Source organism: Temnothorax americanus, unplaced genomic scaffold, assembly GCF_048541705.1.
Source record: "Temnothorax americanus isolate GAGA-0224 unplaced genomic scaffold, ASM4854170v1 Scaffold30, whole genome shotgun sequence".
Classification (NCBI taxonomy): Eukaryota; Metazoa; Arthropoda; class Insecta; order Hymenoptera; family Formicidae; genus Temnothorax; species Temnothorax americanus.
Genome location: NW_027509443.1, coordinates 2,255,001 through 2,272,483, shown reverse-complemented (window position 1 = coordinate 2,272,483; position 17,483 = coordinate 2,255,001). Strand labels below are relative to the sequence as shown.

General features: G+C 39.4%; 2 protein-coding genes across 6 annotated transcripts in view; one reads left to right on the top strand and one right to left on the bottom strand.

Moving 5' to 3' along the window:
• The first annotated feature begins 69 nt into the window (after nucleotides 1-69).
• LOC143900836 (uncharacterized) lies at nucleotides 70-16,511 on the top strand. 2 transcript variants are annotated; one of them, XM_077412587.1, is made up of 6 exons: nucleotides 70-842; nucleotides 10,807-10,940; nucleotides 14,221-14,336; nucleotides 14,607-14,751; nucleotides 15,006-15,188; nucleotides 15,700-16,511. In XM_077412587.1, the coding sequence occupies exons 1-6, from the start codon at nucleotides 749-751 to the stop codon at nucleotides 16,045-16,047; spliced, it is 1,020 nt and encodes a 339-aa protein (XP_077268713.1). In that variant the 5' UTR covers nucleotides 70-748; the 3' UTR covers nucleotides 16,048-16,511. The 2 variants fall into 2 exon arrangements, with proteins under 2 accessions (XP_077268713.1, XP_077268714.1); XM_077412588.1 differs by having other exon boundaries at nucleotides 73-842; nucleotides 10,825-10,940.
• The window catches only part of Mif2 (mitochondrial translation initiation factor 2), an 8,827-nt gene continuing 6,923 nt past the window's right edge, over nucleotides 15,580-17,483 (bottom strand). For 3 of the 4 annotated variants that reach the window (XM_077412581.1, XM_077412578.1, XM_077412580.1), the window contains exons 8-11: nucleotides 17,296-17,483; nucleotides 17,062-17,226; nucleotides 16,848-16,988; nucleotides 15,580-16,786 (exon numbers count right to left, since the gene is read on the bottom strand). The exon at nucleotides 17,296-17,483 is cut by the window's right edge and continues 71 nt beyond it. In XM_077412581.1, coding sequence (XP_077268707.1) covers nucleotides 16,614-16,786; nucleotides 16,848-16,988; nucleotides 17,062-17,226; nucleotides 17,296-17,483 — 667 coding nt within the window. In that variant the 3' untranslated portion in view covers nucleotides 15,580-16,613. The remainder of the gene's footprint in view (nucleotides 16,787-16,847; nucleotides 16,989-17,061; nucleotides 17,227-17,295) is intronic. The other variant, XM_077412579.1, reaches the window with a different exon arrangement.

Genomic DNA, 17,483 nt, shown 5'->3' with positions numbered 1-17,483 from the left:
GAGGCTCGCGAACGAAACGGTTGCGGGTTGCGGGCGCGGGCCAGTCGCGGCGTCGCGGCAGTTCGCGAACGACCGCGCGACGGGACGGTACGGTTGATTGATGGGAACGCGGTGATCAAACATGGTCAACCGAGAGTGAGATCGCTTACTCCGAAACCCGCCATCACGCCGTCGTAGCATGTGCCCGCTAGTCCGCAGCCACGTATGCCGCTTACCGCATCGCGAGCCGCACAATAAACTCGTCTCCTACGGCTACCGTTAGGGCAGCCATATTCCTCCGCGCTCGCGCGCATGTGACCCCCGGGGGGACACTCCGGAGAATCTACAGCAACCCCCTTTTAAATCCGCGCTTATAGCCGCTTTGATCCACGCGCGCGTGGTCGCGACAATATCGTATGCGTATAACGTGTGTGCCTGTGCGCGCGTGGTAGTATGATCTTCTCTTGGATATTCCAGTGTGAGTCCGTGTGGTGAGCGCCTTATACCGGGTGGCCGAGTCGAGCGCGCGCAACGCAGCGCGGCGTATGGTATTTTTTTTCTTTTGCTGAGGGGGAGAGAGAGAGAGAGAGAGAGAGGGAGAGAGAAAGTCGAGAGCGGCAGTCGGTCTGCGACGAGAGTACATCGGCAGGGATTCGAGAGACAGATAGAGAAAGAGCCTGACGGGTATAAGGCGGCGGGAGAGAAGGGAACGAACCGGCGTGGTAAAAGGAATCTCGACCGATTTCCAAGGAGACCCCGGCTTGTCAGGATGAGTTATTGCACCAGCGCGCCCATGGTCACGCACACTTGCGAGACTCTTCTCAGCAAGTGCGAAATCCCGATCATCGACCTCGCTCACATGGGTGAGTGGCTTCTTTCTCTCTCTTTTTTTTTTTTTTTTTTGGAATCTATACACGTCTCGTCCGTCCGCGCTCGCTTCGCGGAAAGTGTGTGGAAACACCGCGGCGCGAGACGCGGACGTTGACGGCCGTGATTTTGCGGGAACGAACGGGGCGATTTCGAATTTGTTCACGAATGCGCGGTGAGCGAGTCCGTCTCTTTCGCGATCCGATAGGTATATAAAACGCCGCGTCGCGCCGCGCCGGCGAGGAACGTCAAACGAACCGGCCCAGTCCGGCCGCATCACCTCGGCGCGCGGCGCGCCGAGAGATCTCGTTGCCGGTGTCGCAAGTCGGTCATAGGTCGGCGACGATGATGACGAAATTAACGGCGTGACCGAACTGGACTGACGCGCCTCGGAATCGCGCGCGAAATTTCAGCGCCACATAACGTCTCCGGTTCTCCGGAGGAGTATAGTAATTCGAACGAAAGTCTGTCCGGGAATCGTGGTGGCTGCGAGAAGTCACAGGAGCCTTCAGCGTATCGATTATTATATACAAATATATGTTATAGTATTATTATTATATGTAGTATTATTATATACAATTTTATTATATACTGTTAAATATTAAAGGACGAAATTTAAACTAATATCTTGAGTTAAATAATATTCTGTTATTTTTAACTATCATATGTGTCGGAATTTATTATTTTAACGCAAAACAGTGTTATTTTTTTTATTATTTTAACACAAAACACGTTATTTTAATTCCATTGGTTTAGTTGAATCAACATTGTTTTAGTTAAATTAATGACATGTTGAGTAGGAGCGGTGACGACCTATAAGAATGGTTAAAAATGACTTAAATTGAGTATAATTTGATACTCGAATTTAACGAATTTAACAGTACAAGCGCTGATTCTCATTAATGTTTCAGGGTATAATGTTAAATTTTCGATTTTAGTCGTGACAAATACGTTGAGAGACCAACTGATTAAATTGAAATTAATCATGGCAATATCGATCAATATCTCTCTTGAGACTTTTTGAAACAACTTTGTTCTCTCCTTTCTCGCTAATAAGTTTTACAAACTGCGATCGCGAAAATACGGCACGTTTTCGCGTACGTGCGCGAAAAAGTTGTTATATCTTGCTATTGAGAAGACACGTATCTCCGTTATCGAACCTTGATTCGATTTGTCTTCGTTTATCACTGTTATTATCTGCCGAGGGACTTTAATAAGACATTCAATTGTCGGAATATCGCACATACTTCGTAGCGTATTTATAGTATAATCTCTTTCCTCTCTCGGAGCTCTGGACTTTCCAGAGTTTTAGTTATGCCCACGGCATTTATATAGCGTAGTATAAAAGTCAGCTTTTCTTTTTGAGCAAGAACATCAATAGCTGTCGTTGTATCAGAATGTAATATAGGCGACGCAAATTGCGAGTGCATAAAGCGTAGTAAAAATAAATGGCATTTATTTATTGTTGCGTCTAACAGAAGTTCCATTCAGCACGTTTTCTATAGCGCGCCTTCAAACACTTTATCCACTTCCACTATCACCATCACGTATATGATTTGCACGATCTTACAATTATTTCCCAACCGTTTTTTATCAAATCGGAATTCTGTTATATTTTATGATTCGGTTTTAAAAAGAAAAGTAGAACAATATCGTTAGATAATTCTGGTTTAAATAAATTTTAACAAATAATATAGTGTTTTGCTTTATCGGCTTTATCGACCCAGTGTTTTTACATTATCACGCACTAGACAGATAAAGCAAAACACCGTTTATTTGATGTCCGTTAAAATTTATTTACTCTGCGATCTCTTTGTTTGCGAAATCCGTGCGAGTCTGTCGAACGTTTCTAAGACTAAAAGAAAGACCGAAGAGAATCATTTGTGTTGTTATTATTATATAAAATCCTGATTCATACCTTTTCCTTTAACATATTTTTTATTTATCTCTTGGGACAAAGTGCTCAAGATAAATTTTAAATAATGTAATCAATAGCCGCGTTCTCTTGGGAAAATTACATATATGGCAATGCCAGATAGTAAGGTATCAGCGGGAGCAGGACACCCTATATAAACGTTCGAGGGCGCCAAGGGAGGGGCCCTTCTTTGTGAGAGGGGCTCTGACCTCAACGGATCGTCGGACCCGCGATAGGCGCCTCCGGTTGCCCGCTGGCTGGTTCGTCTGGCTAGGTGCCTGGCCTCGTTGCCAAGCAGCCGTAAAACCGTCGGTCGTCGTCTTCTCACTCTCGAATCCTCGAAATTCCTCGCGAACCCGAACATCCGGTCCTAACGAAACGTATGCGGATCATCGTCCTGCCGGAGTCAGGCAGACTCTCTCGCCTGCGATCCCTCCGCTTCCTCGCCGGGTTTTGTCAACGGATTTCGCGAACGTTAAAATTATCCTGGTCCAACGAGTCGCGTATTTCCGTTGAATTTTACGAAGCAAGAAATATACACTTCAGATATATCTCTTTAATCAGTTTCTTCCTTCATTATATTTACCGTTGATTGCTATTCTCATTGATGAGTCTCTTTTATTTATTTCATTTGTCACGGAAATTGATGATTGGAACAAAACGTTACTGACGTAATAAGCGCGTATCGTCTTATGGATTGACCTCAGAGATCCATTTATAATCTAGAAAAACAAGACTAATCGATTAATTTGCACAAATATTATGACAGGCTGTTAAAATACCGACGCCGGTTATTTGTCCTGCCACATCTGCGTAGCTTGAATAATTACTTTTCACGGTGCGCTGAGAATTTAATGTAACGTAACGTTATTTCTCCCAGCGATCGCGCATTCGTATATCTGCATATGCCACGTACCGTAACGTGTACTTTTCGAGAGGCACCTGGTAACATGAAAAATTCTCTATTAAGCGGCGTGAGAGTCCTTGAGCGCGAAAAATCGTTTCCTTTCTTTCCTTGTCGCGACTTGGCCGTTAATGGCCAGCGTGGTGAATATATACGTAAGTAGCGTGTAAAGTCGCGTCTACAGTTGAGCAAACACGTACGATGAGTCGACTTGGGGGGGGGGGAGGGGCCCATTCCACGAAGCGAGCTAGAACGTTAAACGGGAGAATAGAGCGATCCGCATTCGGAAATTTTTCCAACGCTTCGAAGATCTCCGATGATTATCAATCTTTATCGGAGGTAAAACGTTTATTTTTCCGCTTGTAATCTAGAAAATATCTTCCAAAGAATATGGAAAGTCGATGACTCAGCAGATAAAACTTCTCTTAAATGCCATAGTATGACATTAATCCGCGGAGTTCTAAGTCGGCCACCGCGATAGAACTCTAAACGGATATTATCTGACCTGAAAAGTAACGACCTATACTCTCTTTCGGTTAATATTGAGCCAAATTTCGTGACGTTGCGCGCTCGCGATTAGCCATCTATTACGGTTATTAAATTACATAAGGGTAAAGCTAACATCCACACATCTGTTGCAACGTCTGTTCGCCATTTAAAGATCGTGTGTGCTATCCGAGCAGCGCTCGCGTGCCATTGATCACCTACTATATTCTAACGATTCTAAAGCCATAAATGTATTAGGTAGATCAAGCCGGTTCCCCTCCCTCTGAAAGTATTTCTCTATACTTTATATATATACAAATTTCTACGCGGCTCTAAAAAAAAATATCTGCATTTTTACTCCGATTTTTGGCTATCGAGCGAACACTTTCTTTGCTCTCGAATAATTTTAAACCGACTAGTATTTATTATCGTTGTCAAAACGAGAAATGCGTTTCTCTCTTTTTTTTTCCTTCAATTACATTTGTGAAGCCCGATTGGCTCATCGTCGTGCGTGCCATGCTCTATATCCGCTATCGCATTATTTGCAGCTTATTGGTAAAAGTCTGATGGCTGACGTCGCGCGAAGTAGAACACGCGTGTGCACTCGTGAGCACTCGTGTCGGCTTTAAAACACGCTCGAATTTACATAGCACGTAACACGGCGTTGTACCTCGTGGCCAGTGAAATATCTCGCGCGCCTTCCCGTCTGGCGGGTCTGGATTATGATTTAAATATTTGTCGAACGTAGAAAATGATGGTCCACGAGAGAAAAGCGTCGTAACGCGTCTCGGGGTTTGTCCTCGTATATGTTTACCACATGGTCGTGTTGTCTTTCAGGTATTACTCTGCGAGACATGCCATACTGGGAAAGTCCTTTATAATGGCTTTAATAGCTTCCTTTTCTTGAGAAATGGAAAACCTTTACGCCCTTTCACGTGATATATGTTTTACTACATCAAAAGAAGCAACTCTCGTCAAAGCCTAAAACGTAAAAAATTTCGACGAGGCTCGAATTCACATTGTTGATTTTTCTATTTATGTTATAAGAATAGGAATTGAAAGTTTCTTTTCTTCTGTTTTATTTCGATCTTTGTACAATTTACTTTTAATTTTACACAATTCGTCAATAATTTGTCAACAACATCTTGACATAACTTGATTAAATTTAGCTCGCGATCTATTTTTATTTGCAATTGATTTCCTTCGATCTTGCTTAATGCCTTTGATTTTTGTTTGATCTTTTTTATCTGTCCGCACGCTGTCAGTTCACACGCATCACGTACATGCGTGCGGAAGGCTAATGACCATATTGCGAAATTTTGATGCGACAGGCACTTAGGAACCTCCCAGCTTACGGAATTTGCGACGGTCACGGCGGGGGGCAATGTTGTGGCAATAACTAGAAACGTGAGACAACAGAGTGTATAATGATGGAAATTACGGGATTATAACTACAAACGATGATGTGTAAGATTGCGACGGTTTGTCGGTGTCTGGATGTCGTGCAAATGTGCATATGCGTGCACATTAAACGTGAGACTGACTCGAGATATCTGTGCGAGAACGCGAGAGTTTATTTTTACGACTCAGAATGTCAATGAAGCAAAATCAATCTATCCGTCAATAAAAGAATAAAGGCAAGGCTTAACGCTTCGTTATTTTAAAACTTTTTTTTTTTCATTAATTCCAAATTAGCGCGCTCTTACGATAAGTACTAATCTCGAAGTGAAATCAGTATAAAAAGATATGCAAAAACTGCAAAACATCCTGATATGGGATGACGTAGCTGCAAGTTCGATGTTGATATCGTAGAATTGATAACAATACGTTGAGTTACAGTTGCGCCTTGTGTCGTAACTACAAAAGTATTTGGTATTTGTGACTATAATTGTGCATAGTAAAATAATCTTATATGTGTATAGAGATTTCGATCATGGTCACTTTCATCATATTTATAGTACGACTTACTATACATAAATCACAGGTTATAGTTATGGTTGAATAAATGCATGTTAAACATAAAGCTATGACAACAATAATGTAGTATTGGATCAGCTATAATTTGCATTGTTAAAATAACTACAAAAATGTAATTGAGAATTACCGAAAATAACTTAATACTGAAATTGTAGTAACTGTAACTATTTTATTCTCTCAGTGTGACTTTGTATACGTGCAGAGGATTGCAAATATATTAACAAAAACTCGCGGAAGTTTGTACCGTTGAGATACGTGTCGTGAATAAAAAGCGTCTCTTCCACTTGTTACGTTTCGTTTATAGATGAGTACAGATTTAAAAGCCGAAAAATTTATTCGCAAAATAAGAGCGTTATCGGATCAAATCTCGCGTGTGCATAAATATATATGAAAATAAACGCGATACATTCACACGCGCGCCAAATGCATCATAAATTGGACATTGTCGAATATCGAGATCTTAAATTTCCTTTTATCGTCTTCATATCGCTATATCGAACTTTTTCCTCTTGTTTATGTAGATAAATCCAGCAATTTTATACGCAGAAAGCATAAAATGCACATTTCCACGAAAGACTCGTCGTATTTTTCTCAAAAATCGCAGAACTCATAAAGCATAAATAAAATGCATTTAAGCTTTATGTATCTTTTATGAATTTATTTATTCTCATAAACACAATTTCGTGAATTTACGCGACCAAGAATTAAGACGTATATGGCTATTAGATTAAAAACAAAATTATCCTACTAATTAATATTAATTTAACTATACCGATATATGTAAGAAAAGTGAGAAGACAGAAAGTACAACAGGAAAAGAGAAGAGAAAGACAAATAAATTAATTTGGAGATCAAGAGTTGAATATTAACTTTTTAACTTTTTATTTGTTTGTAAAAGATCGAACATGTCTTAAGTGGATTTTCTGTTTTAATGATAGAAAAAGATAAAAGAGAGAGATTAAGGTTTATTTTAAAAATAAACCAATCTTTACATATACATCAATTATGTTTTTTCTAGAGCAAATTTGTACTATGAATTCGTATAATTAGTTGAACATGTGTGTTAATAAATATAGCCTAGATGGTTTCTCTCGTTCCTCCTTTAATTGAATCTGGATGTAATTTTATCTAAACACATTAATATATTGTTAATTATTTTAAAAATTGTAAGAGTATATATAATTGAGCTTTCGACCGTTAATTCGACGAATTCTCGGATAATAAACAAACATACATCATGTCGCAGAGTGTATCGATTAGATTATGAATCGAAATGTCGAAATAATGTTATATCGATAATATCGGTAATAGATTATGAATCTACTGTGTAGATATCAATAATTTATGTTCGTGCCGAACGAGCCTATTTTTAGGATCGTGCATCGTCCAAAGTTAATTTCAAGATATTTTTAGTAAAATTCGAAAAACATGTTTACAATATTGTAGTTTCAAAACATGTGAAGAGAAAGAAATGAAGTTTTTGGACTAAAACTGAAAGCTCTTTTTAATAAAATTGTGGCAATTTATGTTAATATATTAAACACAAATTCGTAAATTTATGCAAAACTTGTGCGATATCAATATAAAAAATTCGCAAATGCAAAATAGTAGCTTATCAATATGGATTAAATACTCTTTGTATTATTTACTAATATCTGGAATATCCATATGGATATTAAGTAATATCGATGGCAATGATGTAAAATTTATAACATTTGCGAGTGTAATGTCGCACTTGCCAGTAAACTACATATCGCGAACCTTCGGAGTCGATGTCCGGTAACGGTATATACCCGATCGTTATACTCTAGGCGAAAGTATCGGGGAGTCTGTCGCTACCAGGAGAAACTCCGACGAATATTTTCTCTGCGATTATATGTACCTACACCCTAGAAACTCGGCCCCTGTCTTTAGTTTGCACCTATGCCTGTATATACCTTTTCTATATATATATTACGCAAAGGAATACGCGATTGCTGCGTTTTCCGTTTGTATATTCCGTGAAATTTGTCTCTAAGGTCATCTCTTATGTTAAACGTCGGCTTTGTTATCCTCCGTGTCATTAACCCTTAGTAGCCCATCCTCGATAAGACACTATATACGTTTTCGAATATACTTTCAGTCATCTTTTATGTGCTAATTCGTACTTTAAAGTTAAACAAAATTTCTTCAACAATTTTACTATAGCTACTGCAAAAAGTTAACTACTATAAACAATTGCGGTGTAATTATCGATATAACAATTGTGATTTTTGTTCTACTTTTTTCTCGTGGAATATCAAGTAACATTTTACTTTTCGAAATTTATTAATAATATTTTCGCTGAAATAAAGAGAAAAACAAGTGATATTTAAAACTGGGAGAAATTAAAATTATATCAAATTATTATTTGTAAAAAAAAAAAAAAAAAAAAAAATAGGGAAACATTTTTAAATATAAAGTAGTATTGTAATTTATCGAATTTTTTCTCGTCCGACAGATCAGAACAGATTCGATAAACTCTTCTTGTCGCTGCGATAATGATTGTATATATACATTTCCACCACGTGGCGATCTCGAGATAGATTCCATCGCGTTAGATGTTTCGAAACATTTCTTTCTGAGCGCGACAGAAAGAAACGCATAGACGTTATTATACATCAATCGAGATTAAACATCACCAGCTGGCCGTTGCAGTTCGATCGGGATTATATAGACATCCGTGATCTACTTATTATTAAAGACCGACGTTTCTCTTATAGTTTCGCGGTATTAATACGGCTTTGTCGCCGATGACTCTTTCGTCTTTTGCACGATACGAATTTGGCGTCTTGCCCGTGGCCGATGGCCGTACGCCTCGAGGACGGTGAAACGAAAGCAGTCCTTCTGCCGACTTTGTCGTCATCGTTGCGTCGCGATGCTGCCAAAATAGCAAACAAAGTAGGAAGAACGCTACGTCCGGCTGACGTCAACTGCACGGAGTACGCACGCCGCTGGGGAAAATTTATTAAAGTACACAATCGTATATATCGAGGTATATATCGCGTTCATATATATTTTCCTTAACGACGATTGTGTCGATCTTAGTATATACGGCACATGCTATGAGTAATAATGTTTCTTTCGTTGATATCGCATATGTTTCTTATACTCGTGTATAAAAAAATTAAGTATATTATTGTACATTCACGTAAAAGAAAATAACATAAAATGCCATACGTCGCTTTTTATTCTATCTCGATATTAATTTTCATATAAACAATAAAAAAATATAAATTGTTCAAGTTAATCGCTAGCGATCGATTAAAAAAGATACGTTTGTCGCAGATTGTCGTAAACCGCGCTGTGCCGAGACTGATGCCGAGGTCATCCTCTTTGAAAGACCGCGAGAGTTCGAGGATAATTTTTATAGTGTCAAACGCATAACCGAGAATCAAACTTTAATCGCCAAATACATAACCGAGAACAAGAGTTTAATCGAGTGAACGCTGGGCCGGGCAAATGTAATAATCGCGCGATACGCATGCGGAGTATATATCTGCGGTTTGTTTCTCCTCTCTCATCGCTCATGGACGGATCTCGTTACGACATGAGACGGACTCGGGGACGATGGCTTTCTCGAGAATCATGACCTCGCGTCGGCTTCCAAGGCTTGCTGCTAACAGTTTTTGACGCGAAATCACGAACACAAAATGAATGCCATTAACGTCACCGTTTGCAACGTCTATAATACGCTGATGCATAAGTAAATCGAAATTAACTTGTGACTAAACGTGAGATTATTCATACGTTATAATTTTAGTATATGCATAATTTTATAATTGTTTCGTTAAACATTTTACTTCAGTTGTTCTATTCTGCTTTGCGATCATATATACAGAATGGGAGAACTGATATTTTTTAGCGTATCTTTATATGCATTATGACAACTGGCTGCGTCAAACAGTAGCGAAATATTTTTAATATTATTTTATTGTTTTACTAAGGCAAAAAAATATGAAATTATAAATGTGACACGATTGCAATCATAAGATATAATTGGCGATCGTATGTAAGTACAACAGAAAGATGAATCTGTCTGCCAGTTTTGTTTTCCTTATATACACTTTACTATCGCAATATCTGTTTCAATGTCAATGAACGTTTATTAAACGAAAGACTTAATCGATCATCAGTGCGCAGCCAGCATCGGTATCACGTATCGTTCGGAGCCTGGACTCGAGAAACTTAATACTGAATGTTTCAACGCTTCCTTAATCTGCAATCAGCGTTCGGCGAAATCTTCGCGAAATCTGAGCCTTTTCAACATTTACAAACAAACTGTATATATTTGTACATATATTCTTAATATACATATATATTATGCAATATACAAATATAATTATATTACTTAAAATATACGTTTTATTATATATATATATATATATAATAAAACGTATATTTTAAGTTGTGAATATTGTGTAATATTGTGCATAATATACAATATACAATAGTTGACATTATTTTGCATCTTTTGATATATCAGTTGCACTAAAAATTCGCGCTCAACACAATAATTGGAATCGCTCGATTAGAATTTCCAAAAAATAAATAAGGATAATCGTTTTGGCAATTGCGGTGAATATAAATAAGCGCAGTAGATTTTCTTTCCGCGCAATCTTATTTCTCGTCTCTGTACTCAAATGTTCTCTTATTTCAGGCATTTTGCTTATTTCAGGCACGGAGAGATGTCCTCAGAAGGGAATCGTGAAGCAGGTGGCCTCGAAACTGCTAAGGGCGCTGTCCGAGAAAGGATTGGCCTTGCTCGTCAACCACGGCATTCCAGAGTGCAAGGTATAACGAGAGAAGAAAAAGGGGGAGAGAAACGTGCGTTTGCGAAATGATTAGCGATCGCTTCCTTTTGATTGATCAGGCGAGGCTTCCTTTGATTGATCACAGGCGCCGGTGTTGTCGGGTCTTGCCGATTTCCGTTGCTCGCAAATTAATGTGTCGTCGATATCACGCGCTGTCGCAACTTTACCGTCGTGACCGAATTCAATTTCAAGAGGCCAATTGTAACGAGTCGAGTAATTCACGGCGCCTTTACAATATTGAAACATATCAAATACAAAAATTTATATATGTAAAAAAAATTATCACGTTATTTCTGGCCAACTATTTTGTACAAATATTTGAGAAAGAGTATCGAGGAATCTTTTTAGAGCCGGAAACCTCTGAAAATTACAGAAATGCATTCTACTTTCAATATTAATACACAAGAAAACAAGTGATTAGCAGTAATTAGTCACCTAAAGTATAATCGCAAGTAAAATATTACCTAGCTGTATATACACCATATATATTAATTCGTGCTGGTACGCACTGTTCTGGCGTTTATAATTAGTCAACATCAGTAACGCTCGATAAGCGGGAGTTTTTACAGAGGAATTCGAGTTTCATAATTCACATTTACATAAATCAAATATTGTTTTCCCTTTCGTTATCGTACGCTTATCTCGGAATTCGATATCTAGAGTCGCGACCAAGGAGCGGTTGCGTTTTCAAGGGCCTACGATAAACACAATACTTATTGTTGCACGTATTGGCCTTGCCGGCATTCATAGTATTCATACCCGCTATCGGAAACATATAACTGCGGGTGATACCGCGGCCGGCAGTGGTGGTATCACCCGCAGTTATATTGCCAGTTTCGCGCGATAATCCGCCCCACGACTTACGGACTTGGACAATCGCGAGTGTATACGTCGATGAGTAACCGCGGCTGACAATGAGTTGATGCAGGATTGTTATTCGCGTACTTATATGCACGCGCGAGGAAACACACCGCGCCGCAAAAACGTGCATTACGTGCCGCTAACATCATCGCAGGAAGATAAGACAATTTTTCAAGGATACCTTTGTAAAATATCGCCCGAAGGAGGATCTTAATTCAGTCCTCGAACGCTATAATGAGCAGTAGTAAGGAGATTCATTAAAACGCGAGCAATCGCTTATCGCTTAAGATAAATATAACCGGATGAGCGTGACGAGAGTTTTTAAATTTCACCATCAGGCGTGCTTTCTGTTCAATACGGACTCGATTTTTCGTTTGTCCGTGTTATCAAAATCGGTAGATTAATTATCAGAATCGACGTTGAATTGGCTCTTTCTCTTCCTTGATACTTTTTCTAGATATGCAGAAAGCCGATTTTTACAAGATTAACCGTTGGCTTCTATCTTGATTGAGCTGATTGTGTGATTTGCCCGGGAAAGCTTCCGCTTTAAGAAGAAAAGATTATAATTATCGCTGATGTTAACTAATTATAAATGTCAAAACAGAGTACCACGAATAATATGGTATCATGTCCAGATAATTTATTTTAATACACAGAGTTTATTGTTACTTCTGTGATTATACTTTAATTAACTAATTACTAATCACTTATTTTCGTGTGTGAATTGTAATTAATATTAAAGTAGAAAGTAGAACGCATTTCTATCATTTTCAGCAAAGTTTCCGGCTGTGAAGAAAGTTCCTTAATATTTTATCACATATTCCGACGATATCGATCACAATTTGCGAGAACAAAAATCGTCTTCGATCATTTTTATCCGACTGCCACGGATCGGTCGAATCACAAACCGTGAAGCCGCTTATTGCGATGGACAGTAATATAACGCGGACGGAATATAAGTATACTAAAACAAAAGCCACGCTTGTCGCAATCGACGACGGTGCACTTTGTTCTGTGCATTGGTTTCCATTTCTAGTTATTAAAATAGCTCGCGCGGTTAAGCGCGAGTGCGGACATGGACTGCAACGCGATTATTTCGTGACGGAATTAGGAGCGATAATTCTCGGGGTTTTTTTCCTCCGCCGCGATCTGTTCCGTCATTATGTAACGCCGCGTGCGATATTGCGCCATCGATAATACCAGAATACACATCATGCTCGATCGTCGTCCGCCAGCGGTACCGGCGTGTGTGTACCGCCAGTGTGCGGCTAAGAAAACCACGTTGTGCCGCGTGACATATGACCCGCGCGTTAAACGCGCGCGTGAATCATTGTTCGGTACTCTCCGAGACCTCGTGTGATACCACCTTCTCGATATTACCTGACATTCGGGGAATCGGAGACCGCGCGCGGAGTGTCCGCGAGCGCGGCGTGTTATGAAACATTATGCAATTATGCAGCATTTAAACGTGCGGCGTGCCGCGTATTTAATACTGCGAGGAAATGAAAAAAAACGTGCGCGACTGAGATCGAAAGAAGTTTCCGTCAAAACTCGACGCGAGATTACCCGAGCAATTTGAATTGTTGAGTTTGAAAGAAGATCACTCGCGCGAAAAATTGAAGAAAACGTATGCGCGAACGTACGCCCGCGAGAGCGTATCGTTTCCCGACGATTTATTTTTGAGTGCGGTTGTTTGTACAATTGCGATGACGTAGGAGCGATATCGCAAATTCTGGTTCTCTGACGTCTTTTCGCAAAAAAATGTCAATTCGTCGGTGCGCTCCTGTTCTCTTTTTTCTCTGTTTTTGTTGGAATATTCATCCCCAATTAGGCGAAAGTTATCAGTCAAAGTCAAAGATACACTGAATTTGAAAATATGTTTAATTTCAACGTGGAAATTTTGAAATGAGATTATATTGCATTTTAAACGAAGAAAACTTGCTTGAATAAGGTCATTTTATATAGTTGAACCAAGCAATAAAAGTTGAAATTTTTAATTTGAGTATGTAAGTTTTGATTTAACATTTCTTTTTTTCCATGTATCCAATTCGTCGTTCGCGAAACTGCCGAACGTTACCGGAATGATCTAGATATCTTCGCGATGTATACCTCCGCGTTACGTACATACATTGTCCGTAGGACCGTAACGCGAAATCTGAAAGCCGCGATTATGGTTGTCGTGCGGGTTGTCGAGATACAGGAGATACGCGAATCTCCATTCTCGGGGACAATAATTTTCATCGAAAGCAAACCTTCTTATCGTCGCGTAAATATCCGTTTTTTTTTTGCCCGCGTTGCGTCTCGTTCACACCTGGATGACGGCGCGTCGAGGCGAAAAGTCTCGTCACGAATGTCCCGCCTCGCAAGCTTCGCTGTAAATCTATTTTCTGTGTTTGCAGATGAAGGCAGCTTACAGAGCTCTAGACGCATTTTGCGAGCTGCCGGAGGAAACGCGAGCAAAATACGAGCGCGCTTCGCCGGATAATCACGGTTACGTTAAGCCGGGCATGGAGAAGTAAGTTGGAAAATTGCATTCTCAAATTGTTCGCGTAATTCACTTCGGCGCAATTCGATTTAATGAACGCGTTCTCTTCTATTAACCAACCGCGGTTTGTAGCTCCATAATAGTACGAGAGGCAGCGTGTGTGTCGCTTTTGAATTCGGCCTTTATCCTAAAAACATTTCTAACAAAATTGATCATTATATATAATTATATGCTGCTCATAAATGTAAAATTATTGTAAATTATTTTAACAGTTTATTGAATTCATTTTCCTACGATTAGATTTTCGGACGAGATGGAACTTCGCCATACTTTCAACGTGACCGGATGTGGACGAATCCTGCCGGAAGATGAGGTTCATGGATTTAGATCGGCGGTGGACGAATTGACACGTGATTTTAAGCAACTGGCTACCATGCTTCTTAACGTAATAATCCTTGAATAATAATTACGTTTCGTTTATGGATTTAATTCCTGGATCTCTCTTTATTATTTTATCTCTGTTTACGAGCATCTCTGCTCTATCGTTATCATTTTATCTATTCTTTCGCGGTTGGAGGTTTCCCGCGAAGAGCTTCGCCGTGTGTTTGATCTTTGAATTATAATTCTCAGTAATTTCATTAATCAACGAGAGAATAGTCTGATCTCTAATAAAACGTTGGAAAACCTGGTTCGCTGCAGGCTCTGTCCGTGGGTTTGGAACAGTCCCACGACTTCCTGCTGTCGAAGCACGCGCACATACTCGGCCCTGGCAACGCGTCCACCATGCGTCTCCTCTACTATCCGCCACTCGGTGCACCGGTACAAGGACTGACCCGATGCGGCGCTCATTGCGACTATGGCACTTTCACTTTGTTGGCGCAGGTATGCAGATTGCGGCATTACGGGCTTGAAACTTAATTTGCCTGTTGTAGTCTGTCCACCAGAAGAGGCTACAAGGTCGTAAATAATTTTCGAGAAAATCTGTTCCATAACGCTTTGCGCGTAACGCGTCGTAAATTCTACGTATCTTTATAATTTCGTCGGAGCTGACAGAGATAACTCGGCATGTTCATTCGCACAAAACGGTGCGCAATCGTTTTACGATAAGCGGCTCCAACAACGCTATCAAATGAAACGTGAAGATATTTAGAAACGCAAAGAAGGTATTAGGCACGCATTAAAAGATAATAATGAATTATTAAATATTAAAACAGAAATGATTTAAACGCAGTTATAAGCTACGCATTGTAAGCTACGATTGAAGAATATCAAATCAATATAAAAGTAACGTTGTATTATGTACAGTATACATATATATGTACAGATCGTTGCTAATTACAAATTATTATTAATTATATTCTATAATTTACGTAAGACAATGACATATTTTCAGGACTGCGAGGGTGGCCTTGAAATACAAACTGGGGAAAGATGGGCTAGAGTGGGTCATCTCCCAGGCGCCATATTGGTGAACACTGGCGAGTTACTAGGACACTGGACCAACGGGCAGCTTCCAGCACTCAGACATCGCGTCGTTGTGCCGGAACACTGTGGTCGCGGCCGTCATTCCATCGCCTTCTTTGTTCATGCAGACGACGATATTCCTATCGAGCCGTTAGACACAAAGATTACCATAGCCAATCAGGAAACAACCCCTTGCCGCCTCCAGAAAAAAAAGCGTAGCGTCCTCACGGCGTATCAGCATCTTCAACGTCGTTTTCGCGAGACTTACGCGTCCTAATGTGCTACATCCCGAATATTCTGTCAGGGTGATCTAATGGACCCAAAACCGAAAGCTTAGTCTTCTTCACGCGTGGAGTAAAGATAAAATTTCGCGAAAATTCGGAAGAGATCGATTTTACGGGCAATGAAATTAAGATTGCCGCAAGCTATGTTTTAAAGCGTGACCAACATATTTTGCTGTACATTGCTTGATATATTGTAAAAGAAAAGAATATGTTTAAAAAGTGCATAATATCCATTCCGTTTAATGTGAACATCCAAAGGACAGAATTGTCACCGATACTTTTAATTCTGACAAATCTTAACGGTATAGCTTGGCTGTCTTAATTTCATAAATTGCGTATTCAAGAATCAGATACCTTCACGAAGCGAAATTATTAAACTGAATGTCAAAGAAAAATGTAAAAAGAATGTAAAAGAAGATTGCGAGTCTCAGGCAATAATAAATAAATTTGTACTTAATTCGAAAATATTTCCGTTATTCCTGTACTAAATAACTAACTCGAATGAAGAGAATATACAATATCGTTTTGCTTGATTTAACCTTGCAATCTTTAAAATCCTTTAGAAGCCGGGATCCCAGTCAGTTTCTTGTGGTTTTTGGTATATTTTATAACAAATTAAAACGTCCCCGGTTTTGAAAGACAATGTAGCATCTTCGAATCTCAAGCCGCATTCCACGTCAGTCTTGATCGTTTCCGTCTCATTTTTCAAATGTCTCATTGACACCAATTTCCCTAAAAAGACAAGTAAATGTAATTTTGTTTTTCTTTCATAATTTTTAATCAAGTATTTTACCAGTATACAGGATTTCCTGTCCACGCATCAAACGGTACATCGCGTCCTTCTTGAGAACACCTTTGACGCACCGGCAACCCGCAACCTTTACTTTCTTTTTCTTATCTGTGATCTCGAACTCTAGCAATACATTTGCTTCGCCTGTAAAAAATGTAAGGTCAAGAAAATAAATTTATAATTAGTCTACTCTAACATGACTTCTCTCATATCATACCAAGCACTTCTTCAGCATCAACCATTGGAAGTCTCTTATTTATCTCCTTTTTAATATCGTCAATAAGCTTGTATATTACATTGTATGGACGGATCGATATCTTTTTTTTATTAGCTTCTTGTTGCAAGTCTTTCGTTACACCAACGTTAAAAGGATATATGATGGCTATAAACATTTCATGATGTTGACATTTATAGATAATACTAATTAATACACCATGACATATATTCCTACCGTCAAATGTGTCTGCCATTTGTAAATCCGTCTCCGCAACAGGTCCAACGCCATAATGGACGACACTTAATTGACACTTGTCGTCACTGCCATATGTATTAAAAACGTCTAATATAGCTTCTACAGAGCCAGCGACATCACCTTTTACAACAACGTTAAGTTTGGGTATTTCATCATCGGGATTTTCA

Excerpts from the sequence above, each read along its gene's own strand:
- LOC143900836 (XM_077412587.1), top strand. The coding sequence starts at position 749 with ATGAGTTATTGCACCAGCGCGCCCATGGTCACGCACACTTGCGAGACT. Across the intron at positions 843-10,806 it reads CATCGACCTCGCTCACATGG|GCATTTTGCTTATTTCAGGC; the intron begins GTGAGTGGCTTC and ends CTCTTATTTCAG. Across the intron at positions 14,337-14,606 it reads GTTAAGCCGGGCATGGAGAA|ATTTTCGGACGAGATGGAAC; the intron begins GTAAGTTGGAAA and ends TCCTACGATTAG.